This window comes from Hypanus sabinus, chromosome 26 (genome assembly GCF_030144855.1).
Source record: "Hypanus sabinus isolate sHypSab1 chromosome 26, sHypSab1.hap1, whole genome shotgun sequence".
Taxonomy (NCBI): domain Eukaryota; kingdom Metazoa; phylum Chordata; class Chondrichthyes; order Myliobatiformes; family Dasyatidae; genus Hypanus; species Hypanus sabinus.
Genome location: NC_082731.1, coordinates 17,091,692 through 17,117,310, shown reverse-complemented (window position 1 = coordinate 17,117,310; position 25,619 = coordinate 17,091,692). Strand labels below are relative to the sequence as shown.

General features: G+C 45.2%; 2 protein-coding genes across 5 annotated transcripts; both read left to right on the top strand.

The window, feature by feature from the left end:
• Positions 1-903: 903 nt before the first annotated feature.
• On the top strand, positions 904-5,101 carry LOC132381629 (zinc finger protein 239-like). The gene is made up of 2 exons (XM_059951178.1): positions 904-957; positions 3,116-5,101. Exon 2 carries the CDS (start codon positions 4,138-4,140, stop codon positions 5,098-5,100), a length of 963 nt encoding a protein of 320 aa, XP_059807161.1. The 5' UTR covers positions 904-957; positions 3,116-4,137; the 3' UTR covers position 5,101.
• Positions 5,102-19,205: 14,104 nt separating this feature from the next.
• LOC132381648 (zinc finger protein 239-like) lies at positions 19,206-24,742 on the top strand. Of its 4 annotated transcripts, XM_059951240.1 has the most exons (3): positions 19,207-19,243; positions 20,188-20,392; positions 22,692-24,742. In XM_059951240.1, the coding sequence occupies exon 3, from the start codon at positions 23,808-23,810 to the stop codon at positions 24,519-24,521; it is 714 nt and encodes a 237-aa protein (XP_059807223.1). In that variant the 5' UTR covers positions 19,207-19,243; positions 20,188-20,392; positions 22,692-23,807; the 3' UTR covers positions 24,522-24,742. The 4 variants fall into 4 exon arrangements, with proteins under 4 accessions (XP_059807224.1, XP_059807223.1, XP_059807226.1 ...); XM_059951241.1 differs by lacking the exon at positions 20,188-20,392 and having other exon boundaries at positions 19,206-19,243; XM_059951243.1 differs by lacking the exon at positions 19,207-19,243 and having other exon boundaries at positions 20,269-20,289.
• Positions 24,743-25,619: the final 877 nt, after the last annotated feature.

The following is a 25,619-nucleotide window of genomic DNA, read 5'->3' as shown; positions in this document are numbered from 1 at the left end:
TCTCAGTGTGCATCATGAAGGAAATGGTAAGTAACTGATCAGACACCAAACAGGCTGGGCTGTGGGGCCCCAGAAACCGATGGGGGCTAGAGTCTACAGAGGAGAGGAAAGAATCAGACCAGGAGGACGTGGCTACAAATGAAAGATCAGCTACATTTAGAAACTGATTGAAGCAGTGGGTACCACGTACTGCCAGAGAGAGAGGTTAAAAAAGTTGTTTATTACTGCAAAACGCAGGAGGAACTCAGCAGTAAAACAGCATCAGTGGAGTGGAATTAACAGCCAGTATTTCAGAACTGGAGAATGTTTTCCAATAGGTAGTGGATTTGGCCCTCATCACAGGTAAATCCCTCCCTACCTTTGAGCACATCTACATGAACTATTGTTGTATGAAAGCATCACCAATCGTCACGGATCCCCACTACCCAGGACATGCTCTTTTCTCACTGCTGACACCAGGTAGAAGGTACAAGAGCCACAGGACTCGCATAACCAGGTCTATGAGCAGTTACTACCCCTCAGACATTAGCTCCAATACAAAAAAAGGGATAACCACTGTACTCAACTTCACTTGCCCCATCAATGAAATGTTCTCACAACTAATTATCTCACTTTAAAGGGCTCTTTATCTCATTATTTCATGTTCTGGCTGTTTATTTCTATTTGGATTTGCACAGCTTGCTGTCTTCAGCAATCCTGTCATAGTTATTATTTTATAGATTTACTGAGTATGCCCACAAGAAAATGAATCTCAGGATTCTATGTGGTGACATCTCTACTTTGATAATAAAATGTACTTTGAACCTTGAAATGGCACCGCACATACCCAGAAAGCACAGCGCTTCAGAAATCACCGTCCGTCCGCTGTCAACCTGGACGCATGCGCATAGATCACAGCAAGCGGCCAAATCCGCGCATGCGCCCAGTGGAGAAGCGGCTCTGGGGCACCGGGAGCAGGTAGGAGCGGGGTTCCGGCGGGTTTTCATCAGCCCGGCGTCCGCAGCCGGACTGAGGGACAGTTACCCCGGGCGCCGGACACACTCCGGACCCCGGGATGGTCCCGCGTCTTTCCCCCTCTCTCTCAGCTCCACGCTTCACACCCGAACCCCGGGGAATTTTCCACTGATGATGGGTGCTGCCGACGCCATCTTGCGGCGCATGCGTATCGCGGGGCCCGTGACGGGTCCGGGGTTCGTGAAAATGTCTCGTCCGGAGGCAGCAATGGCTGATGCTGCCAAGGCTTTCCCCTCAGTCCGCAGGCTGAGGGACTGGCAGCCGGTTCATCTCCCAGACACAGCCGAGCCTCATCTGTCGGAATCCAAGGATCTGGAACAAGAGTTTCCAGTTCAGATTCTGGTCTAATATCACCGGCACGTGTCGGGAAATGTGTTGTCTTTGCGGCAGAAGTACAGTGCAATATATAATCATAAAAATAGCCAATTACAGTTAAAATGTTTAACAGAAAATTAAATATGTAGTGTAAAAAAAAGTAGTGAGGTAGGGTTCATGAGTTCCATGTCCATTCAGAAACCTGGTAGTAGAAGGGAAGAAACTGTTCCTGAATCCTTGAGTTTGGCTCCTGTGCCTCTTTCCTGATGGTAGCAATGAGAAAAGGTCATGGCCTGGGTGATGGGGAGCCTGAATGATGGACGCTGCCTTGTTCAGGCATCGATCCTCAAAGATATACTGAATGCTTCAGAGGCGAGTGCCCATAATGGAGCTGAGTTCACAATGTCTGCAGCTTCTTTCAATCTTGTACGTTAACTCCTCCCCCTCCCATACTAGACGGTGATGCAGCCAGTTACAATAATTTCCACTGTACATGTGTGTGGAAATTTGTGAGACTTTTTAAGCTGACTTGGTTAAAATTGCCCAGAATGATAGGGAAGGTATCAGGATGTGCTGTTTCATGTTTGGAGCTTGTATGACACTGGCCTGATGTGGCCTGTACACTGCTACGACAGTGATGGCTGAAAACTCTCACGGCAGATAGAAGGGAGGGCACTTGATCACTAGATGTTCAAGGTTCGAGGATTGGGAGGGCACCACCACAACTGCATACTCCACCTCTTCTGCCTTGGAAAGACTCAGCAGTCCTATCTTGGCAGTGAATTGTGAAGCCATCGAGCTGTATCGCTGTGTGCGGAATGTAAAATAAAAACACCAGCAGTTTTTAATGTACCTTTAGAATAGCAATCTTGCGCTGTTATCTAGTTTTATTTACCTGATACTGTACATCTACTAGCAGAATAGTCTGTATTGGTAGGCAAAAGCCACATTTCCTTAAACGAGCTTTCAAACTAGAGTCACCTCCTCTTTACTACTGTCTTAAAGGGTGACCACACCAGTGACGACAGTTGATTTTTAAAAATTACATTAAAATGATTTTTCTAACTGTATGGTCCATCGATGAAGCTGCAGTTTTCAGCTGCAGCAGTCTAAAATGGGAATATATGACTTTCATTGGAGCTCCTACAAGAGTCGCCTTCTTGGTTAATAATCTGTTTAACTGAGACTGGGTCTTAAAAACAAGGTAGTGTTTCTCCGTTCCATTCAATTAAAATGTCAGTCAGTGCTGAATGGAATAGAAAACAAAACCCTTACATTCACTTTGTTGTTCAGCAAATCACCAATTTTCTACCTCTCCTGCTTCTGGATCTTTCTACCTGCGAGAACATGTTTAGTCCCATTCTCTCTGGGAACAGACTGATATCAGACACCTTTGTCTGGGGTAACCAGTGACCAGCAGCAATCACACTGGTAGGGGAGGAGGGTTAAAGTTCTTAGAAAGCCTCCAGAGCAGCCGTGTTATATCATGTGCTCTTTGTAGCTCTGTGGGACGTGCCCAGAACCTGAAATAATACTGACCGGGAGAGACAAACTGAGCCAAGACACAGGTTGATGATGGGCAGACATGTCCATTCTGGTACAGGCTGATAGACAGAGAACTAGTCAGTCCAGATTCCTGGACAGAGCCCAGCGAGAGACTGAGGAGTTGTTCCTCCAACTTGTGCTGAAGCTCGCTGGAACAGTGTAATGTTAGAGCTCACATTGAGAGTGAAATGAGCTGATTTGTCCTTCACTCATTGATGAGTTTTGTAAATCTCTTTTACAGATTAGAAACAGAAAAGAATATCTGGGAATCGTGAAAACAAAAACACATCAATTCTGCTGTCTTTGTCAGCTCACCAGCACTTGAAAACAATCAGTCTCTGACTGTAGAGGAGGAGATGTTTGAGAAGACAGCACAGCACTCACAGCAAGGAGAATCCGAACAAGTGTTTGGTGTTGGGGTGAAATCTGGGTGAACCCACCAGGAGATAAAGCATCTAATTGTCTTCAGACTATCAAAGGAGTGACCAGATATTTCCTTTGTAGCACTGATCGATCAGTTGTCGATCCTTGGAGATGAAGGTGTATCTCATCCCTGCTGGACCTGTGTTTTGTGTCTGAAAGGAACCATTCTATTTTAACTCAGAGTAATTTGCTGGGACTGGGGTGCTGAGAACACACCAGCATTTGTTCCCCAGAGATCAGTTCTTCAACTGCATTGATTTGACACGGATTCACTCTGACTAACATCGGACTTGGTGAATTGGCAGACAATTGATAGCAGGGAGATATCATTCACCTGCTCTGTCAGGGTGGGAACGAATTCTCTCACTCAGTCAAACAGCAGAAAAACCAGTGGGTTCACACTAGGGAGAGGCCAATGATCTGCTTGTTGGGAGGGGATATACTCAGTCATCCAGCCTGAAGATACGTCAGCAAGTTCACACTATAGTGAGGCGGTTCGCCTGTTCTGCAGAATTCAGTCATCCAAACTGAAGATTACAGACTGGGGTGTCGGAGTTTGGATTTCAGTTCAGACACTGTCTGGAAGGAGTTTGTACATCTTTGCTGTGACCACATGGGTTTCCTCCGGGTGCTCTAGTTTCCTCTCACAGTCCAAGGATTTATCGAATAATAGGTTAATTGCTGTATCTCCAAATAAAATCCACACCAGTGTGAGGCTGTTCACCTGCTCCTTGTGGGAAGAGATTCACTCACTCAGCCCATTTGCAGAGATATCAGTGAGTTCACAAGGAAAGGAGACAATTACTGTGTGGAGAGGGATTCACTAATTCATCGGACATCATGAGACACCAGCGAGTTCACACTGGGGAGGGGCCATTAACCTGCTCTGAATGTGGGAAGGGATTTACCAAGTCATCTCACTTGCTGGTACACCAACGAGTTCACACTGGGGAGAGACCGTTCACCTGCTCTGAATGTGGGAAGGGATTTAATCAGCCATCTAAACTACTAAGACACCAACGAGTTCACACTGGGGAGAGACCATTCACTTGCTCTGAATGTGGGAAGGGATTTACTCAGTCTTCTAACCTGCTGACACACCAGCATGTTCACAGTGGAAAAAGACCATTCGTTTGCACTGAGTGTGGGAAGGGATTTACTCGGTCAACGAGGCTTCTGGTACACCAGCGAATTCACACTGGGGAGAGACCGTTCACCTGCTCTGAATGTGGGAAGGGATTTTCTCGGTCATCTCACCTACTAGCACACCAGCGTGTTCACACCAGGGAGAAGCCGTTCACCTGCTCTGAATGTGGGAAGGGATTTACCAAGTCATCTCACTTGCTGGTACACCAACGAGTTCACACTGGGGAGAGACCGTTCACTTGCTCTGAATGTGGGAAGGGATTCACTCAGTCTTCCAACCTGCTGACACACCAGCATGTTCACAGTGAGGAGAGACCATTCGTTTGCACTGAGTGTGGGAAGGGATTTACTGGGTCGACAATGCTTCAGGTACACCAGCGAATTCACACTGGGGAGAGACCGTTCACCTGCTCTGAATGTGGGAAGGGGTTCACTCGGTCAACTCATCTGTTGGTACACCAGCAAGTTCACACTGGGGAGAGGCCATTCACCTGTTCTGAATGTGGGAAGGGATTTACCCGGTCATCAGACTTACAGATACACCAGCGAATTCACACTGGGGAGAGACCGTTCACCTGCTCTGAATGTGGGAAGGGATTCATTCAGTCATCCCACCTTGCGAAACACTACCGAGTTCACACTCGGAAAAGTGTTTAAAAAGCAGCCTGCTGGATATTTAACCGTCACAGTTTCTGAGTCCAGAGACAGGTACAAAAGTGACTGTAATTACTGCTGCTCTCTTTAAACCAAGTCTGCACGGTGTGATTGGGATGGGAGGTGTTCCCTATGCTGATGTTCATATTTGACGGGAATGGAGTTTAATTTTCTGAATCTGTGACAAATACAAGTGGCCCCCGTTTTCCAAACGTTCGCTTCCCGGCACCTCGCTATTACGAAAGACCTACATTAGTTACCAGTTTCCGCTAACCGAAGAGTTGCACGCTTTTATGAGAATAAGCAGCGCGTGCCCCAAGCAGGCAAGCTCCTCCCCCGGAACTGCATTCAGCATCAAGCTGCCACAGCTTAAACACGTGTCTGTGAGCATCTGTGCTTTATCTCGATTTATTTTGTGCATCCATGACCAAGATGTGTCCTGAGGTATCGGAAAAGCCTAAGGCAGGGGTCGGCAACCTTTAACACTGAAAGAGCCATTTGGACCCGTTTCCCACAGAAAAGAAAACACTGGGAGCCACAAAACCCGTTTGACATTTAAAATGAAATGACACTGCATACAACGTTTTTTTTGCCTTTATGCTATGTATAAACAAACTATAATGTGTTGCATTTATGAAATCGATGAACTCCTGCAGAGAAAACGAAATTACATTTCTGCATGCAACAAAAACATTTTGAACTCCGAAATAAAGACGTTGGGTTGAAGGTTGCTTTGAAGTAAAATACTCAATGTCTATTTCAGTCCTTCTTGTATTTATGAAAAACGCCAAACTTAAATTGTCCGCCAGCAGCAAACCAAAAATAACGTCAGCCAGCTGTCAACCTGAAAAATAAAAGGACTATTTCACTGAACAATGAAGAAGTATGAATATACGTAAAATAATAGGCAATTAAAATATTAATCATACTTGGTTAATGGGATTTCTGCTCCTGGACCTCAGCACACAGCGTCTGCACATCAGGGCTGTATGACGTCACCTTCATCTTTACACAGGATCGCAAGCTGTCATCTGTGAGGCGTGCGCGATGTTTGTTTTTAATAAAGTTCATGTTGGAGAACACCTGCTTACATACATATGTGGATCCAACGATCGACAGGATTCCAAGCGCATACTTTTTAATGGTTACATAAATGTCGGGGATAGCATTCCATGTTTCGAACACAAGTTTGTCCGGTTTGGTTAGGTTTTCAATATCACTCCATTTGTGATTCTGAGCAAGAACGGCCTTCTGACGGGCAACATCTTCAAGGTCTGCTGTCAAGCGTCTAAATTTGGACACCCATATGTCTTTGTCGGCTATGTCAGCCAGTTCCATCTCAAAATCAGGTTGACTCACACCTGCCAATGGAGTCGTATTCAGTAGGGATGGATCGATGCTTAGGGGAGTGACTGGGAAGGATAATGTGTTTTTTTCCTCTCTGAACTCACAGAAGCGTTTCCCAAACGATGTCTGCATTGCGATGATTGCAGAATGTAAATACTCCGAATTTATCATGTCGTGAGCTTGTTTGAACTCTCTCAAATTGGGGAAGTGAGACAATGTGCCTTTCTGTAAATCTCTGGCAAGCACTCTCAACTTGCGCTCGAATGCCAATACATCCTCCAACATGTGCGGGGCTGTGCGTCCTTTCCCCTGAAGAGCTGTGTTCAGCGTGTTCAGGTGCGCTGTCAGGTCTACCATGAAGTGTAGCTTTTCCAGCCACTCTGGCTGTTCCAGCTCAGGAAAGGTGAGCCCTTTGCTGCCCAGGAAAGTTTTCACTTCTTCCAGACACGCGACAAAGCGTTTCAGCACCTCCCCTCTGGACAGCCACCGGACTTTGTTGTGCAGCAGGAGATCAGAATATGTGCTTTCCAGCTCATCCAGTAACAAACGGAATTGACGGTGATTTAAACTTTTTGCCATTATTTTATTGACAATCTGAATGACAACATCCATTACTTCTGTGCATTCCGGAGGAAATGTTTGAGCGCACAGTGCAAGATGCAGTGAAATGTCAGCAGCTTTCTGTCCAGCGACTTCTGTAGTAAAGCCACAATTCCCTTGTGTGTTCCCGTCATATTTGGTGCCCCATCAGTAGCTACTGACACCAGGTGGATGGTCTTTATTCCTTTGGCTCTTAAACAATTCAAGACAGCCTCACAGATGTCCTCCCCCAGTGTTTGGCTTTTTAGAGGTATCAACTCAACCATTTCTTCCTGTGGCCCGGCAGAGTTTACATACCGGCAGAACAGCGCTATTTGTTCAATATCACCTTTGTCTTTAGACTCGTCACAGGCAATCGAGTGGGCCACAGCTGAATTGATGTCTTTAATTTGCTCTCTTGTGATGTCTTCTGCCATTTTTATGGTTCTGTCTTTGACAGTCTTTGCAGAGAGGGGAATATCCGTGATTTTCTGCACAATTTCACTCTTGTTTTTAAAGTCCGTGAATAGATGTTCTGAAATCTTAATGAAAGATTCTTTTATATATTCACCATCTGTAAACTGCTTCCCGTGCCTGACTATTTCCTGAGCGGCAACAAAACTAGCATATGTAGTTGATTTTCCAGACTTCATCCACTTCTTGAAATGATTTTTGCTCAGATCAACCTTCCGCATCAGTTCCGAAACGAATTTTTTTCTCTCATCTCCATCCGGATATTTTTGAGCAAAGGCTGCGTGTTTATTCTGGAAATGTCTTGCGACTTTTGACTTTTTGTTGTTTGCTAGTTTCTCATTGCATATTAAGCAAACCGGTAAACCAGTCTCGTCAGCAGTGAAAGCAAATGAATCTGCCCACGTATCATTAAACGTTCTGTTTTCTTCAGACACTTTTCTTTTTTTAGAATTCTCCATATTTAGCCTACCTTGGATCGAAAAATTAAAGAAGTCGCGCACTGGTGGGAGTCAGGCATTGGCAGTGGTGAAGTATATTAATAGCGACAAAAAAAACACGTTTTATTTAGATTGTACTAGATCACCATAATCTTCAAATTTAGAATTACATTTCAAAAAGTAACAAACTAACATATAATACATTTTAATTAAATACTCATCATTTATTTTCCAAAGCCACAGGGAGCCGCAGCACAGAGATGAAAGAGGCGCATGCGGCTCCGGAGCCGCGGGTTGCCGATCCCTGGCTTAAGGGAACTAATAAGGGTGTTAGGCTTAGCGTAAAACTGGATGCAATTAAGCGTTTCGATCATGGTCAAAGAAGTAAGGACACTGTCCGTGCATTGAACTTGCCTGCTCTGCCATTCAAACTATTTACACACACAGAGAAGGAATCTTGAATGCTGCTGATGTTACTATTGGTTCTGGTCGTAGCAAAGTGGTCTCTCTTAGTCTGCTGGGAACTTTGCAGCAGCTTCATAGTTTAACGTTTACTGAAGAGAGAGCTTCAGCTGATACTGAAGAACTGCAGAACTGAAGAAAATAATTCCAGAAGTTGGTTCTTCGTATAAGCAAGTGTTTAACTGTGACGAAACTGCAATTTTTTGGAAAAAATTGCTGAGCTCCCCAACCTCCGACGACTCAGCCTAACACACCATCATCAGTGTGCTCACTGTCTTCCCAATTCTGGTAAGTGAAACTACACTGTACATACTTTATTTCTGTTTGATATACGCTGTGTATTTTTACATGTTATTTGGTATGATTTGGCAGCTTCATAGCTTAAAGGTTACCAGAGAGAGTGCTTCCGCCATGTTGGTAGTGCTACATAGTAAGATAATATGCTACCTAGTAAGATTTTTGCTACGCTAGACAGTGCTGCAATGATTGCAGAAAAGTATTTCTGCTTTATATAGGCTGTGTATCTATCAGATCATTCCTGCTTTTACTATATGTTACTGTTATTTTAGGTTTTATGTGTTATTTGGCATGATTTTGTAGGTTTTATTGGGTCTGGCAAGACTCAAATTTTTCGCACATTAATAAACGGTAATTGCTTATTCACCTTACGACATTCCAGCTAATGAACCATTTCATAGGAATGCTCCACCTTCAGATAACAGGGGAAACCTGTAAATGTACTCTATTTTAAACACTGTCTCAACACTTGCTCTACAAGACTCCCAGTGTAAATTAGGATCCAGCAGTCAAGATGATCACTGCCATTGTTTCTTGTTCCACGAATGTCCTTCCAAATCCATCCCTGCGTTTCATCTCTCACTCTCCCCGTGGTGATGGGTGCGAAGTAGTCACCACTCTGTGGGTGAAAAGGTTCCCCTTGAATTTCCTGAATGACTTTCTGTGGACTGAAGACAAGCTCACTGCCAAATGTCTGACATGTTCTTCATCCCTCAAACCTCTGCGCTAAGGAGGAGTGGCATTGGTTGTTAACCTCCCTATTCGTTGCTCTTTTCAACATCATACATGAGGGACTCTGCAGATGCTGGAAATCCAGAGTGATACTCACACAGTAACACAGCTGGTCAAGCAGAAAAACAGAAAGAGTGGGAATTAGGGGGCGTTTCTGGTTTGCTACCAGAGACTAGTGTTCTGCAGGAGTTGGTGTTGGGTCCTTGTCTATTCACGTAACGTCAGTAACTTGGATAGCAGAATTGAAGGCTTTGTGGCCAAGTTTTCCGATGATGCGAAGATATTTGCAGGACTGGGTAGGTTTTCAGAAGGATTTAGACACAGGAGAATGGGCAAAGAAGTGGCAGAGCAGAATCAGGTTTATTATCACTGGCAATTGACATGACATTTGTTAGTAGCAGCAGTTCAACACAAAAAATATAAACAAGTAGCTCAGTTACGTATATTGAATAGATTTTTTAAAAACATGCAAAAACAGAAATAATGTATATTTTTTTAAAAAGTGTGGTAGTCTCCAAAGATTCAAAGTCCATTTAGGAATAGGTTGGCAGAGGGGAAGAAGCTGTTCCTGAATCACTGAGTGTGTGTACCTTCAGGCTTCTGTATCTCCTACCTGATGGTAACAGTGAGAAAAGGGCATGCCCTGGGTGCTGGAGGTTCTTAATAATGGATGCTGCCTTTCTGAGAAACCGTTCCCTGAAGATGTCCTGGGTTAGGCCAGAACCCAAAATGGAGCTGACTAGATTTACAACCTTCTGCAGGTTCTTTTGGTCCTGTGCAGTAGCCCCTCCGTACCAGACAGTGATGCAGCCTGTCAGAATGCTCTCCACAGTACAACTATAGAATTATCTGAGTGTATTTGTTGACATGCCAAATCTCTTCAAACTACTAATAAAGTATAGCCGCTGTCTTCCCTTCTTTATAACTACATTGCTATGTTGGGACCAGGTTAGATCCTCAGAGATCTTGATACCCAGGAACTTAAAGCTGCGCTCTCTCTCTCTCCCCACTTTTGATCCCTCAATGAGGATTGGTATGTGTTCCTTCACCTTACCCTTCCTGAAGTCCACAATCATTTCGTTCTTCTTACTGACTTTGTGTGCCAGGTTGTTGCCGCGGCACCACCCCATTAGTTGGCATATCTCACTCCTGTATGCCCTCTCGTCACCACCTGAGATTCTACCAAAAATTGTATTGTCAGCACATTTATAGATGGTATTTCAGCTATGCCTAGCCACACAGTTATGTGTATGTAGAGAGACGAGCAGTAGGCGAAGCACACACCCCTGAGGTGCACCAGTGTTGATCGTCAGTGAGGAGGATGTTGTCACCAATCTGTGCAGTTTGTGGTCTTCTGGTTAGGAAGTTGAGGATCCAATTGCAGACGGAGGTACAGAGGCCCAGTTTCTGCAACTTCTCAATCAGGGTTGTGGGAATGATAGTATTAAGTGCTGATCTCTCGTCGATGAACAGCATCCTGACATAGGTGTTTGTGTTGTCCAGGTGGTCTAAGGCCATGTGGAGAGCCATTGAGATTCCATCTGCCGTTGACCTATTGTGCGATAGGCAAATTACAATGGTCCAGGTCCTTGCTGAGGCTGGAGTTCAGTCTGTTCATGACCAACCCTCAAGCCCAAGCAACAGTGGAAACATTTCAAAGTTTTCTTTTGTAACACGATTTTTCCAAAGATTCAGTTTCCTTTTAAATCCAAGAATCTTGGCACTTGAAGTCAAAACATTTTCTCCAGGGTCTTGCATAGACTTGTTCAACTGGTTCATATGATGACAAATTTCTGCTAAGCAGGCTAGTTCCTGCAGCCAATTTTCACCTTCAAAGCCTTCAGCAAAATCTGGCCTACTATTTGCTTGAAAGTACTCCTGCAATTCATCTTTCACCTTAAATATACTGAGAACTGTTCCCCTGCTAAATCACCAGATTTCTGTATGAAGTAGGAGAATGGTGTGCTCTTTGTCCAGGTTTTCACACAGTTTTTTTAAAACATTCTTGAGTGAACTGGTCTTTGTGTAATAAAGTTAACTATTTTGCATCATCATCCAGATCTTCTTTCATTTCATCTCCAAGAGGTTTTGACATCTGCACTTCTCTGTGAAGAAGGCCGTGTGTTGTGACTATGTCAGGATTTTCATTTTTTTAAAATATAAACTAAACCTTTCATGGAACCAGCCATTGATGGGGCATCATCAGTACAGATGCCAATACAGTTCCTCCAACACAGACCTTTTGTTCCCATCTCCTCAGCCACTCACTCATCTGTGCTATGACCCCATTCCTACCTACACTATCCCGTGACATTGGGAGTATTTCTTGGAGATCCTTCTCTGCAACCTCTTCCCTAACTCTCTCTACTCACTGTGAAGGACCTCTTTCCTTTATCATTGGTGTCAATATACTCCACAGCCTCCTCCTTGAGAATACCCTGTAGTTACATCGATACATCCTGAACCCTGGCACCCGAGAGGCAACACACCATCCTGGTGTCTCTTTTGCGGCCACAGAATCTCCTGTCTGTCTCCCAAACTATTCCATCCCTTATCGCTACCACACTGCCTGACCCTATCCTTTCCTGCTGAGCCTCAGAGCCACTAGCCTGGCTGCTGCTGTGCCCCGAGGGGTCATTCCCCCATCTCCCCAGCAGTATCCAAAGAATTGTGCCATCACAGATTGATAACGGCAGAAATTCTGATACAAGCAGAAAGACAGAGAATTTAGTTGTCAATCCAGATTCCTGAGCCCTGCCCATTTCAATCAGGGGTTGTTCCTTCAGCTTGGAGTGAACCTTGCTGTAACAGTGTGACGTTAGACCCCCCCCCCCCCCATACAGAGTAACAGTAGTTGATTTAAAATGATGTCCTTCACCCATTCATGTCTTTACTAAATTTTCTTGCAGGTTAGAAACAACAAAGAATTTCTGTACCGGAATTTTGAAAGCAAAACCACATCAATTCCGCGCTCTCTCTGCTGGATGGACCCACCTGGAGATAAAGCTTGTAAATTGTCTTCAAGTTATCGAAGGAGTGAACAGATATTTCCCTTGTAGCACCAATATACCAGTTGTCGATCCTTTCCATCGTTCACCTGCTGTGAATGTGGGAACAGATTTACTCAATCATCTAAACTATTTGCACACCAGCGCATTCACTCCAGGGAGAGGCCGTTCTCCTCTTCCGTGTGGAGGAAGTAAGTCTCTTGGTCAAATCAGCTGATGAGTCACCAGCGAGTTCAGACTGGGGAGAGGCCGTTCATTTGCTCTGAATGTGGGAAGGGATTTACTCGGTCATCCCACCTACTGGTACACCAGCGAGTTCACACCAGAGAGAGAGCATTCAGCTGTTCCGTGTGGGAGAAGGGATTCTCTCAGTCATCTCAGCTCATGACACAGCAGTCAGTTCTCACTAGCGAGAGGCCATTTTCCTGCTCTGAATGTGGTAAGGGATTTTCTCGGTCATCCCACCTACTGGTACACCAGCGAGTTCACACTGGAGAGAGACCGTTCACCTGCTCTGAATGTGGGAAGGGATTTACTCAGTCATCTAAATTACTCACACACCAGCGAGTTCACTCCAGAGAGAGAGCATTCAGCTGTTCCGTGTGGGAGAGGGGATACTCTCAGTCATCTCAGCTCATGACACAGCAGTCAGTTCTCACTAGCGAGAGGCCATTTTCCTGCTCTGAATGTGGTAAGGGATTTTCTCAGTCATCTCACTTTCTGATGCACCAGTCAGTACACACTGGGGAGAGACCGTTTACCAGTTCTGCACCTGGAAAGAGATTTACTGATTCATCTAACCTACAAGCACACCAGCGAGTTCACACTGGGGAGAGACCGTTCACCTGCTCTGAATGTGGGAAGGGATTCACTCAGTCATCCCACCTTGTGACTCACTACCGAGTTCACACTCGGGAAAGTGTATAAAGAAGTTGCCTGCTGGGTATTTAACCATCATGGTTGCTGAATCCAGAAACAAATTCAAAAGTGGTGTCAGACGGTCATCATTGTTGCTCTCATCACACCCAGTTCTCCACCCTAGTGATCGGGATGGGAAGTGTTTCTTATGCCGATGTAGTGGGATTGGAGTTTAATATTCTGGATCTGTGATAAATAAGTAAGTTCTATTTTAAACACACTCTGGTGCTTAGTTAGTCTACAACCCACCCAGTGTACAGTCAGGACCCAACTCCTTGGCAGGATTGACCGATTATGTTACAGGCAGGTAGGCCGTTGGGGAATTTGATGCAGAGACCAGATTCCTGAACCATGTCCAGGCAGATGATGAGGAATTGTTCCCTTAACTTGTGTGGAGTCTCATTTGAAATGCTGTTCTCCACACATCGATGTCTTTTGTAAATTTTTACAGGGCAGAAAAGGTGAAGGATTTGTGTATGCCAATCTCAAACGCATCAGTTGTGCTGTGAGTGACAGTTCACCAGCTCTTCAGTACCATTGATCTATGAATATTATCTCCAAGGTGCTTGAGAACCTCAGACACCAGTCACAGCAAGAGCTGTTTTCAGTGTAGCGATGAGATTTGGATTAATCAATATGAAGATAGCTCTTGTAAATTGCTTCAGATTATTGAAGAAATTAATAGATATTTCCTCATATTCATATATATAACATTTTTGGACCAAGGTACTGAGGACACATTTCTTCATTCAAGATCAGATGTTAAACTGCTTTACTAAGGTTATATTCACTAACTTGATAAATAGCCACAGAGATGATAGCAGTCAGATCTCATTCACGGGCAACACACACAAAATGCTGGTGGAACACAGCAGGACGAAGGGTCTCGGCCCGAAACGTCAACAGTGCTTCTCCTTATAGATGCTGCCTGGCCTGCTGTGTTTTGCCAGAATTTTGTGTGTGTTGTTTGAAGTTCCAGCATCTGCAGATTTCCTCGTGTTTGCTCATTCACGGGCTCTCAGTTTGGAAGAGATTCTCTTGGCCATCACACCAGTGAGTTCACACCGGGAAGGAATTTTCCCGATCTGCAGAAAGACTGGGGGAAGGGTTCACTCAGTCATCCCATCTGCAATCACATCAGTGAGTTTGCAATGGGAAGAGGCTGTTCAATTGCTCTCGGTGTGGGAGGGGATTGATTAGGTCATTGCGGCTATGGAAACACCAGAGAGCTCACACGGGAGAGAGACCATTCAACTGGTCCAGGTGTGGGAGGGGATTCATTCGATCACCTGAGCTACTGAAACACCAGTGAGTTTACAGGTGGGGGCAGGGGCTGGTGGTCGTACACCTGTGTGGGGAAGGCCTTCATTCATTCAAACCATCTTGAGTGTTCACACTAAGGAGAGGCTGCACTTATGTCCAGAGTGAGCACAGAGATTTATTTAATCATCCCGCCTGCTGAAACTTCACATCAGGAAGGAAGTTCCCATATGCTGTATGTTAAATGTTTAACCGTCATAGTGTCTGAAGGGTTTGTTCTGCTGATGTTAGTGTTAAATTAGACTGGTGTTTAATATTATAGATCTGTGACAAATAAATCAGTTCTGTTTCAGCTCCTGTGTCTCTGGTGCTTAGCTGTCTCTGCCACACACCCAGTGTGAAATACTGAGGCCCCTCAACCCAGCTGGTGCCTGCCCCGTTTCTGTTCCACGATAGTCTTTTAAAATCCATCACTGATGTTCAGCTCTCGCTCCCCTTTGGGATGTGTTCCAAATGGTCATCACTCTGGGTGAGGCATTCATTTGGCATGACTTTCTACAAGGAGAGTGGGACGAACTCAGTGGTGTTTTATCACAGAGATTCCCCGTTCCTGGGGTTCACGGTCAAAGAATGTCATGGGTTGTTAAGCTCCACCTTCGCTGCTCTTTTCGAAGTTCACAGTCATTTTCTGTGTTTCCAAAGTACAGTGTCTTGAAATCCACTATTCTCCTTTACAAACTGATGGAGAAAGGTCAGAACCCACAGGGCATTGCTTTGAGGTGCCAGGAAGTGGTGGGGCAGGGTGGGAAGAATTAGTGGGGAGGAGGAGGGAATCAGACCAGGAAGACATGGCTAAGCACAGCTCCAATGCCTTATTGAAGTTTACTGATGTTGTAGGGTAATGTATTTGGAATAAATGTACATAATTCACAACCACCGTCATTGAGCAAGGGTTTCGCTTTAACAGGCTGGCCTGATGTGATGGTGTTCTTATGTTTTTACAGTTTTCGTTGCTTCTGTGTCTATTTTTGGAAGTTCAATAAAATGTGTTATGAGTTTCATTGAACATAAAACGCCGCATTTCATTTTATTTGTAAACACCTACAAAGTCTGCACTGTCTGGGGCCAAATCAAAGGTGGTGATGAGTCAGCATACAGGAGGCAGATTGAAAATATGCCTGGTGGTGTCATAACGTCAATCTCTCACTCAATGTCAGCAAGACCAAAGCACTGATTATAGACCTCAGCAGAGGGAAAGCGGGGCCTATGAGCCAGGTCCTCATCGGACGATCAGAGATGGAGAGGGTCAGCAGCTTTAAATTCCCGGGTTACTATTTCAGAGGACCTGTACTTCCTGAGGAGTTTGTGGAAATTTGGCATCTAAAACTTTGACAATCTTGTACAGATGTGTTGTGAAGAGTACATTGGTGTGGAAATGCCACTGAATGGAAAATCCTTCAAAAAATAGCATATCACAGGAAAACACTGCCAACCATTGTTAAGGATGAGGTTTTGAGGTACTTGGAGACTAATGATAAAATAAGTCAAAGTCAGCATGGTTTCTGTAAAGGGAAATCTTACCTGACAAATCTGTTAGAGTTCTTCGAGGAAGTAACAAGACAAAGGAGACATAGTGGATGTCACCTGGACTTTCAGAAGGTGTTTGATAAGGTGCCACACATGAGGCTGCTTAACAAGATTTTAAAAAGTAAGGATACTGTCATGGATAGCGGAATGGCTGACTGTCAGGAGGCAGCGAGTGGGAATGAAAGGGGCTGCCGGTGACTAGTGGTGTTCCTCAGGGGTCAGTATTAGGACCACTAGTTTTCACGTTTGTCAGTGATTTAGATAGTGGTATTGATAGCTTTTTGGCTAAGTTTGTGGATGATATGAAGTTAGGTAGAGGGTAGGTAGCACTGAGGAAGAAATGTGATTGCAGCAGGATTAGACAAATTGGAAGAATGGGCAAAAAAGTGGCAGATGGGAGACTGTGTTGGGAAATGTATGATAATGCATTTTGATAAAAGAAACAGCAGTGCAGACCATTGTCTAAATGGGGAGAAACTCTCTCCTCATCTCCCTCTCTCTCTCTGACTTGCACTGTCTCAAGTTCCCCAATACTTCCTGGGCTGTCAAGTGCCAGCATTGGGGAGGGAGGTGCTGCCCTGAGCCCTGGGGACCGGGCTTTCCTGTGATCTTACCTGGAGCCATTGAGTTTAATCTAAGTTCAGGTGGTTCTCAGTGTGCATCATGAAGGAAATGGTAAGTAACTGATCAGAAACCAAACAGGAGGCAGGCTGGGCTGTGGGGCCCCAGAAACCGATGGGGGCTAGAGTCTACAGAGGAGAGGAAAGAATCAGACCAGGAGGACGTGGCTACAAATGAAAGATCAGCTACATTTAGAAACTGATTGAAGCAGTGAGTACCATGTACTGCCAGAGAGAGAGGTTAAAAAAGTTGTTTATTCCTGCAAAACGCAGGAGGAACTCAGCAGTAAAACAGCATCAGTGGAGTGGAATTAACAGCCAGTATTTCAGGACTGGAGAATGTTTTCAGCCCGAGGCCTCGGCCGTTTATTCCTCAGCATAGATGGTAACTGACCAGCTTAATTCCTCATTTTGTGTGTCTTCTATATTTTCAGCATCTGCAGAATCTCTTGTGTTTTTGGTTTCTATCTGCATTTGAGTGCAGGCTTTGGTTTTGAAGCAGGTTGATATCGAGTATACGGTCTGTGGGAGCTTGCTGTGTTAAAGTAGCTGTTGATTTCTCCACATAAAAACATTGACTGGATTTGAGGCTTCTGGCAGAAGGGAACCGGAGCTTGCGGACACCTTAAAAGTTAAATCAAGTGACGGTTTCACTTTCAGATTAGCTCAATGCTTTCTCTGCTTGCTTTGATCATCTCAACGTAGAGGAACTATCACAAAATCCCACATCCCCTGATAGTCTCTGAAACTGATGTGAGGGCTGCCTTCAGGAGGGTGACCGGATACCTGGACGCACAATAGAGACCTGTGCTAATCAGCTGGCTGGAGCACTCACTGAGATTTTTAACCTCTCTCTCTGGCAGTGTGTGGTACCCACCCGCTTCAAGCAGGCTTCATTTACACTGGTGCCCTAGAAAAGCACGGTTACCCCCCTCAATGACTATTACCCAGTTGTACTGACAACCACAGTGATGAAGAGCTTTGAGGAGTTGGTGATGAAACATCAACTCCTGCCTGAGCGGCGACTTGGATCTGCTCCAATTTGCCTACCAGAGTAACAGGTCCACAGCAATTGCCACTTCATTAGCTCTTCTCTTAATTTTGGAACCCCTTGACAGGTGCATTCATCAGGATGTTCTTTATGGATTACAGCTCAGCATTCAATACCATCATCCCTTCAAAACTGATCAGTAAGCATTGAGACCTCTGCCACAGTACCTCCTTGAGCAATTGCTCACCCCAGTCAGTTCAATTTGCAACAACATCTCCTCCCTGTTCACCATCAGCACAGATGCACCACAGAGCAGTGTGCTCTAATTGCTTTACACTTATGACTTGTGCTGAAGCACAGCTCCAATGCCATATTCAAGTTTGCTGATGGTGTCATTGCTATCGTGGGCTCATTCGAAGTACTAATGAATCAAAGATTGAAAATACGGCTGAGTGGTGTAATAAAAACAACCTCTCACTCAATGTCAGCAAGACCAAACAACAATTATAGACTTCAGGAGAAGGAAACCACAGGTTCACATAAGATCAGAGACTGAGAGAGTCAGCAGCCTTAAGTTCATAGGTTTTGCTCTGAAGACCAGGCAATTATGAAGAAAGCACCACAGTGCCTGTACTTCCTTTAGAGTTTGTGGAGATTTGGCATGACATCTAAAACTTTGATAAACTTCTATAGAGGTGCAGTGAGGAATATATTGACTGGCTGCATCACAGCCAGATATGGAAACACCAATGCCGTTGAACAGAAAGTCTTCCAATAGGTAGTGGATTTGGCCCTCATCACAGGTAAATCCCTCCCTACCTTTGAACACATCTACATGAAATATTGTTGTATGAAAGCAGCAGCAATCATCACAGATCCCCACTACCCAGGACATGCTCTTTTCTCACTGCTGACACCAGGTCGAAGGTACAAGAGCCACAGGACTCGCATAACCAGGTCTATGAACAGTTACTACCCCTCAGACATTAGCTCCAATACAAAAAAGGGATAACTGCACTGTACTCAACTTCACTTGCCCCATCAATGAAATGTTCTCACAACTAATTATCTCATTTTAAAGGGCTCTTTATCTCATTATTTCATGTTCTGGCTGTTTATTTATATTTGGAGTTGCACAGCTTTCTGTCTTCAGCAATCCTGTCATAATTATTATTTTATAGAGTTACTGAGTATGCCCACAAGAAAATGAATCTCAGGATTCTATATGGTGACATATCTCTACTTTGATAATAAAATGAACTTTAAACCTTGAACGTTGAAATGGCACCGTGCATACCCAGAAAGCACAGCGCTTCAGAAATCAGCGCCGGTCCACTGTCGAACAAATGCACATGCGCTGGAGGTCACTCGTCTGGAGGAGCCAAATTCGCGCATGCGCCCAGTAGGCAAGCGGCTCTGGGGCACCGGGAGCAGGTAGGAGCGGGGTTCCGGCGGGTTTTCATCAGCCCGGCGTCCGCAGCCGGACTGAGGGACAGTTACCCCGGGCGCCGGACACACTGCGGACCCCGGGAAGGTCCCGCGTCTTTCCCCCCCCTCTCAGCTCCACGCTTCACACCCGAACCCCGGGGAATTTTCCACTGATGATGGGTGCTGCCGACGCCATCTTGCGGCGCATGCGTATCGCGGGGCCCGTGACGGGTCCGGGGTTCGTGAAAATGTCTCGTCCGGAGGCAGCAATAGCTGATGCTGCCAAGGCTTTCCCCTCAGTCCGCAGGCTGAGGGACTGGCAGCCGGTTCATCTCCCAGACACAGCCGAGCCTCAGCTGTCGGAATCCAAGGATCTGGAACAAGAGTTTCCAGTTCAGATTCTGGTCTAATATCACCGGCACATGTCGGGAAATGTGTTGTCTTTGCGGCAGAAGTACAGTGCAATATATAATCATAAAAATAGCCAATTACAGTTAAAATGTTTAACAGAAAATTAAATATGTAGTGTAAAAAAAAGTAGTGAGGTAGGGTACATGAGTTCAATGTCCATTCAGAAACCTGGTAGTAGAAGGGAAGAAACTGTTCCTGAATCATTGAGTTCAGCTCCTGTACCTCCTTCCTAACGGTAGCAATGAGAAGATGGCATGTCGTGGGTGATGGGGATCCTTAGTGATAGATGCCTCCCTTTCTCAGGCATCAATCCTCAAAGATATACTGAATGCTACAGAGCCTAGTGCCCATAATGGAGCTGAGTTCACAATGTCTGCAGCTTCTTTCAATCTTGTACATTAACTTCTTCCCCTCCCATACTAGACGGTGATGCAGCCAGTTAGAATTCTTTCCACTGTACATTCGTAGAAATTTGCAAATGTATTTGGTGACAAACAAAATCTCCTCAAACTATAGCCACTGTTTTGCCTTCTTTGTAGCTGCGTTGATATACTGGGCCCAGGTTTGATCCTCAGAGATGTCGACACTCAGGATCTTGAAGCTGCTCACCCTCTCCACTTCTGATCCCTTTCTGAGGATTGGTTTGTGTTCCCTTATCTTACCCGTTTTAAAGTCCACGATCAGTTCTTCGGTCTTCCTGACGTCGAGTGCCGGGTTGTTGCTGCGACACCCCTCAACCAGCTGGTATATTTCACTGCTGTACGACCTCTCGGTGCCATCTGAAATCTGCCAATGATAGTTGTGTCTTCATGAAATTTATAGACAGCATTTGAGCTGTTCCCAGCCACATAGTCGTGGGTGTAGAGAGAGAAAAGCAGTGGGTGAAACACACATCCCTGAGGTTTTGATTGTCATTGAGTTGGAGATGTTATTTCCAATCCACACAGATTGAGTTCTTCCAGTTAGGAAGTCGATGGTTCAGTTGCAGACAGAGGCCCAGAGGTGTGGGAATGATTGTTTTATCAACGCTGAGCTGTAGTCAGCACCCTGAACAAAATTCCAACTGTAGCAGTGAGAGACTGAAAACGTCTCTGAACAGGTGAGAGATTGATTGGTTGGCACAGGTTTTCAGAGCCATACCAGATACTCCATCAGGGGCCTCTCACCGTACAAGGGTTCGCCCATTTGAAAGACGCTCTAACGTTGGTCTCCAAGACAGAGATCACGGGGTCACCGGGTCCTGCTGGGGTCCTCATTGCTGTCGTTTATTCTCCCTTTCAAAGTGTGTACAAAAGGCATTGAGCTTATCTGGGAGAGAAGCCTCACTGTCAGAGCTGACGTACATACATTTCCAGCTCCAACCTCGTTTGGAATTGTTCCTTTGCTCTTCAGATACCCCTCCATAATTCCCATCTGGCCGTCTTGTACAGTCCTGGGTCACCAGATTTCAATGCCACCGATCTAGCCCTCAGCAGACGACGAGCTTCCAGTTCATCCGTGGCTTTTTATTCTGGAGTGCACAGTGTGTTCTTGTAGGCAAACACTCATCCACACAGGTTCTAAAGAAGTCAGTGACAGCTGTGACGTACTTACTCAGACTCGCAGATGAATCCCTGAACACAGTCCAGTCCACCGGCTCGGAGCAGACCTGTAAACGGTCCTGTGCCGTACATTCTTGGTCCTCAACTTGGTGCTGTAGTCCTCAGTCTTCAGTCCCTGTCTGCAGTCAGGGAGTAGAAGTCCAGCCCGGAGATCAGATTTTCCAAAGTGTGGGCGTGTGATGACGTGGTAAGCACTCCTGATGGTCCTGTAACAATGGTCCAGTGTGTTGGTTGCTCTGGTAGTGATCTGTTAGTAATAGTTATTTAGGGACTTTTTTAAGCTGGCCTGGTTAAAAGGGAGGGCACTTGATCACTAGATGTTCAAGGTTCGGGGACTGGGAGGGCACCACCACAACTGCACGTCACAAAGAGCTGATCATAAAGCATACTCCACCTCTTCTGCCTTTGAAAAACTCAGCAGTCCTATCTTGGCAGTGAATTGTGAAGCCATCGAGCTGTATCGCTGTGTCCGGAATGTAAAATAAAAACACCAACAGTTTTTAATGTACCTTTAGAATAGCAATCTTGCACTGTTATCTAGTTTTATTTACCTGATACTGTACATCTACTAGCAGAATAGTCTGTATTGGTAGGCAAAAGCCACATTTCCTTAAACGAGCTTTCAAACTAGAGTCACCTCCTCTTTACTACTGTCTTAAAGGGTGACCACACCAGTGACGACAGTTGATTTTTAAAAATTACATTAAAATGATTTTTCTAACTGTATGGTCCATCGATGAAGCTGCAGTTTTCAGCTGTAGCAGTCTAAAATGGGAATATATGACTTTCATTGGAGCTCCTACAAGAGTCGCCTTTTTGGTTAATAATCTGTTTAACTGAGACTGGGTCTTAAAAACAAGGTAGTGTTTCTCCGTTCCATTCAATTAAAATGTCAGTTAGTGCTGAATGGAATAGAAAACAAAACCCTTACATTCACTTTGTTGTTCAGCAAATCACCAATTTTCTACCTCTCCTGTTTCTGGATCTTTCTACCTGCGAGAACATGTTTAGTCCCATTCTCTCTGGGAACAGACTGATATCAGACACCTTTATCTGGGGTAACCAGTGACCAGCAGCAATCACACTGGTAGGGGAGGAGGGTTAAAGTTCTTAGAAAGCCTCCAGAGCAGCCGTGTCATATCATGTGCTCTTTGTAGCTCTGTGGGACGTGCCCAGAACCTGAAATAATACTGACCGGGAGAGACAAACTGAGCCAAGACACAGGTTGATGATGGGCAGACATGTCCATTCTGGTACAGGCTGAAAGACAGAGAACTAGTCAGTCCAGATTCCTGGACAGAGCCCAGCGAGAGACTGAGGAGTTGTTCCTCCAACTTGTGCTGAAGCTCGCTGGAACAGTGTAATGTTAGAGCTCACATTGAGAGTGAAATGAGCTGATTTGTCCTTCACTCATTGATGAGTTTTGTAAATCTCTTTTACAGATTAGAAACAGAAAAGAATATCTGGGAATCGTGAAAACAAAAACACATCAATTCTGCTGTCTTTGTCAGCTCACCAGCACTTGAAAACAATCAGTCTCTGACTGTAGAGGAGGAGATGTTTGAGAAGACAGCACAGCACTCACAGCAAGCAGAATCTGAACACGTGTTCAGTGTCGGGGTGAGATTTGGGTGAACTCACATGGAGATAAAGCTTTCAATTATCTTCAAATTATCAAAGGAGTGACCAGATATTTCCTTTGTAGCACCGATCGATCAGTTGTCGATCCTTGGAGATGAAGATGTATCTCATCCCAGCTGGACCTGTGTTTTGTGTCTGAAAGGAAACATTCTGTTTTAACTCGGTGAAATCCCCTGGAACCGGGGTGCTGAGAACACACCAGCATTTGTTCACCAGAGATCAGGTTTTCAACTGCAATGATTTGACACGGATTCACTATGACTAACATCGGACTTGGTGAATTGGCGGACAATTGATAGCAGGGAGATATCATTCACCTGCTCTGTCAGGGTGGGAACGAATTCTCCCACTCAGTCAAACAGCAGAAAAACCAGTCAGGTCACACTGGGGAGAGGCCAATGATCTGCTTGTTGGGAGGGGATATACTCACTCATCCAGCCTGAAGATACGTCAGCAAGTTCACACTATAGTGAGGCGGTTCGCCTGTTCTGCAGAATTCAGTCATCCAAACTGAAGATTACAGACTGGGGTGTCAGAGTTTGGATTTCAGTTCAGACACTGTCTGGAAGGAGTTTGTACATCTTTGCTGTGACCACATGAGTTTCCTCCAGGGGCTCTAGTTTCCTCTCACAGTCCAAGGACATATCGGTTAATAGGTTAATTGGTCATTGTAAATTGTCCCGGATAAAGCCGGGTTAACAGGTGGACTGCTAGATGGAGCAGCTCATTGGGCTGAAGAGGCTTGTTCCATGCTGTATCTCCAAATAAAATCCACACCAGTGAGAGGCTGTTCACCTGCTCCTTGTGGGAGGAAATTCACTCACTCAGCCCATTTGCGGATGTATCAGTGAGTTCACAAGGGAGAGAGACTGTTCTAACATTTTGTGTGTGGAGAGGGATTCTCTAATTCATCCCACATGATGAGACACCAGCGAGTTCACACTGGGGAGAAACCGTTCACCTGCTCTGAATGTGGGAAGGGATTTAATCGGCCATCTAAACTACTAGCACACCAGCGTGTTCACACCAGGGAGAAGCCGTTCACCTGCTCTGAATGTGGGAAGGGATTTACTGAGTCGTCTAACTTGCTGGTACACCAACGAGTTCACACTGGGGAGAGACCGTTCACTTGCTCTGAATGTGGGAAGGGATTCACTCAGTCTTCTAACCTGCTGACACACCAGCATGTTCACAGTGGGGAGAGACCGTTCGTTTGCACTGAGTGTGGGAAGGGATTTACTCGGTCAACGATGCTTCTAGTACACCAGCGAATTCACACTGGGGAGAGACCGTTCACCTGCTCTGAATGTGGGAAGGGGTTCACTCGGTCAACTCATTTGATGAGACACCAGCGAGTTCACACTGGGGAGAGGCCATTCACCTGCTCTCAATGTGGGAAGGGATTTACCCGGTCATCCCACTTACAGATACACCAGCGAGTTCACACTGGGGAGAGGCCGTTCACCTGTTCAGAATGTGGAAAGGGATTTACTCTTTCATCTCATCTTCTGGCGCACCAGCGAATTCATACCGGGGAGAGACCATTCACCTGCTCTGAATGTGGGAAGGGATTCACTCAGTCATCCCACCTAGTGAAGCACTACCGAGTTCACACTCGGGAAAGTGTTTAAATAAGCAGCCTGCTGGATATTTAACCCTCACAGCTTCTGAATCCAGAGACACGTTCAAAAGTGACTGTTGGTGTCAGACTATAATTACTGCTGCTCTCTTTAAACCAAGTCTGCACCCTAGTCACGGGGATGGGAGGTGTTTCCTAAACTGATGTTCATATTTAATGGGAATGGAGTTTAATTTTCTGGATCTGTGACAAATAAATGAATTCTATTTTAAACAGTGTGTCAGGTATTTAGTTAATCTACAAGACACCCAGTGTACAGTTAGGACCCAGCAGTCAAGATGATCACTGCCATTGTTTCTTGTTCCACGAATGTCCTTCCAAATCCATCCCTATTTTTCACCTCTTACTCTCCCCGTGGTGATAGGTTCCAAATAGTCACCAGTTGTGGATGAAAAGGTTCCCCTTCAATTTCCTGCATGACTTTCTGCGGACTGAAGACAAGCTCAATGCAGTTATTCATCCCTCAAACCTCTGCGCTAAGGAGGAGTGGCATTGGTTGTTAACCTCCCTATTCGTTGCTCTTTTCAACATCATACACAAGGTACTCTGCAGATGCTGGAAATCCAGAGTGATACTCACACAGTAACACAGCTGGTCAAGCAGAAAAACAGAAAGAGTGGGAATTAGGGGGCGTTTCTGGTTTGCTACCGGAGACTAGTGTTCTGCAGGAGTTGGTGTTGGGTCCTTGTCTATTCACGTAACGTCAGTAACTTGGATAGCGGAATTGAAGGCTTTGTGGCCAAGTTTTCCGATGATGCGAAGATAGTTGCAGGACTGGGTAGGTTTTCAGAAGGATTTAGACACAGGAGAATGGGCAAAGAAGTGGCAGAGCAGAATCAGGTTTATTATCACTGGCAATTGACATGACATTTGTTAGTAGCAGCAGTTCAACACAAAAGAAAACAAGTAGATCAGTTACGTATATTGAATAGATTTTTTTAAAACATGCAAAAACAGAAATACTGTATTTTTTTTTATAAAGTGTGGTAGTGTCCAAAGATTCAATGTCCATTTAGAAGTCGGATGGCAGAGGGGAAGAATCTGTTCCTGAATCACTGAGTGTGTGCCTTCAGGCTTCTGTACCTCCTAC

Bases quoted from the DNA above. Each gene is read 5' to 3' on its own strand.
- LOC132381629 (XM_059951178.1), top strand. From the start codon at position 4,138: ATGAGACACCAGCGAGTTCACACTGGGGAGGGGCCATTAACCTGCTCT.
- LOC132381648 (XM_059951241.1), top strand. From the start codon at position 23,808: ATGATGAGACACCAGCGAGTTCACACTGGGGAGAAACCGTTCACCTGC.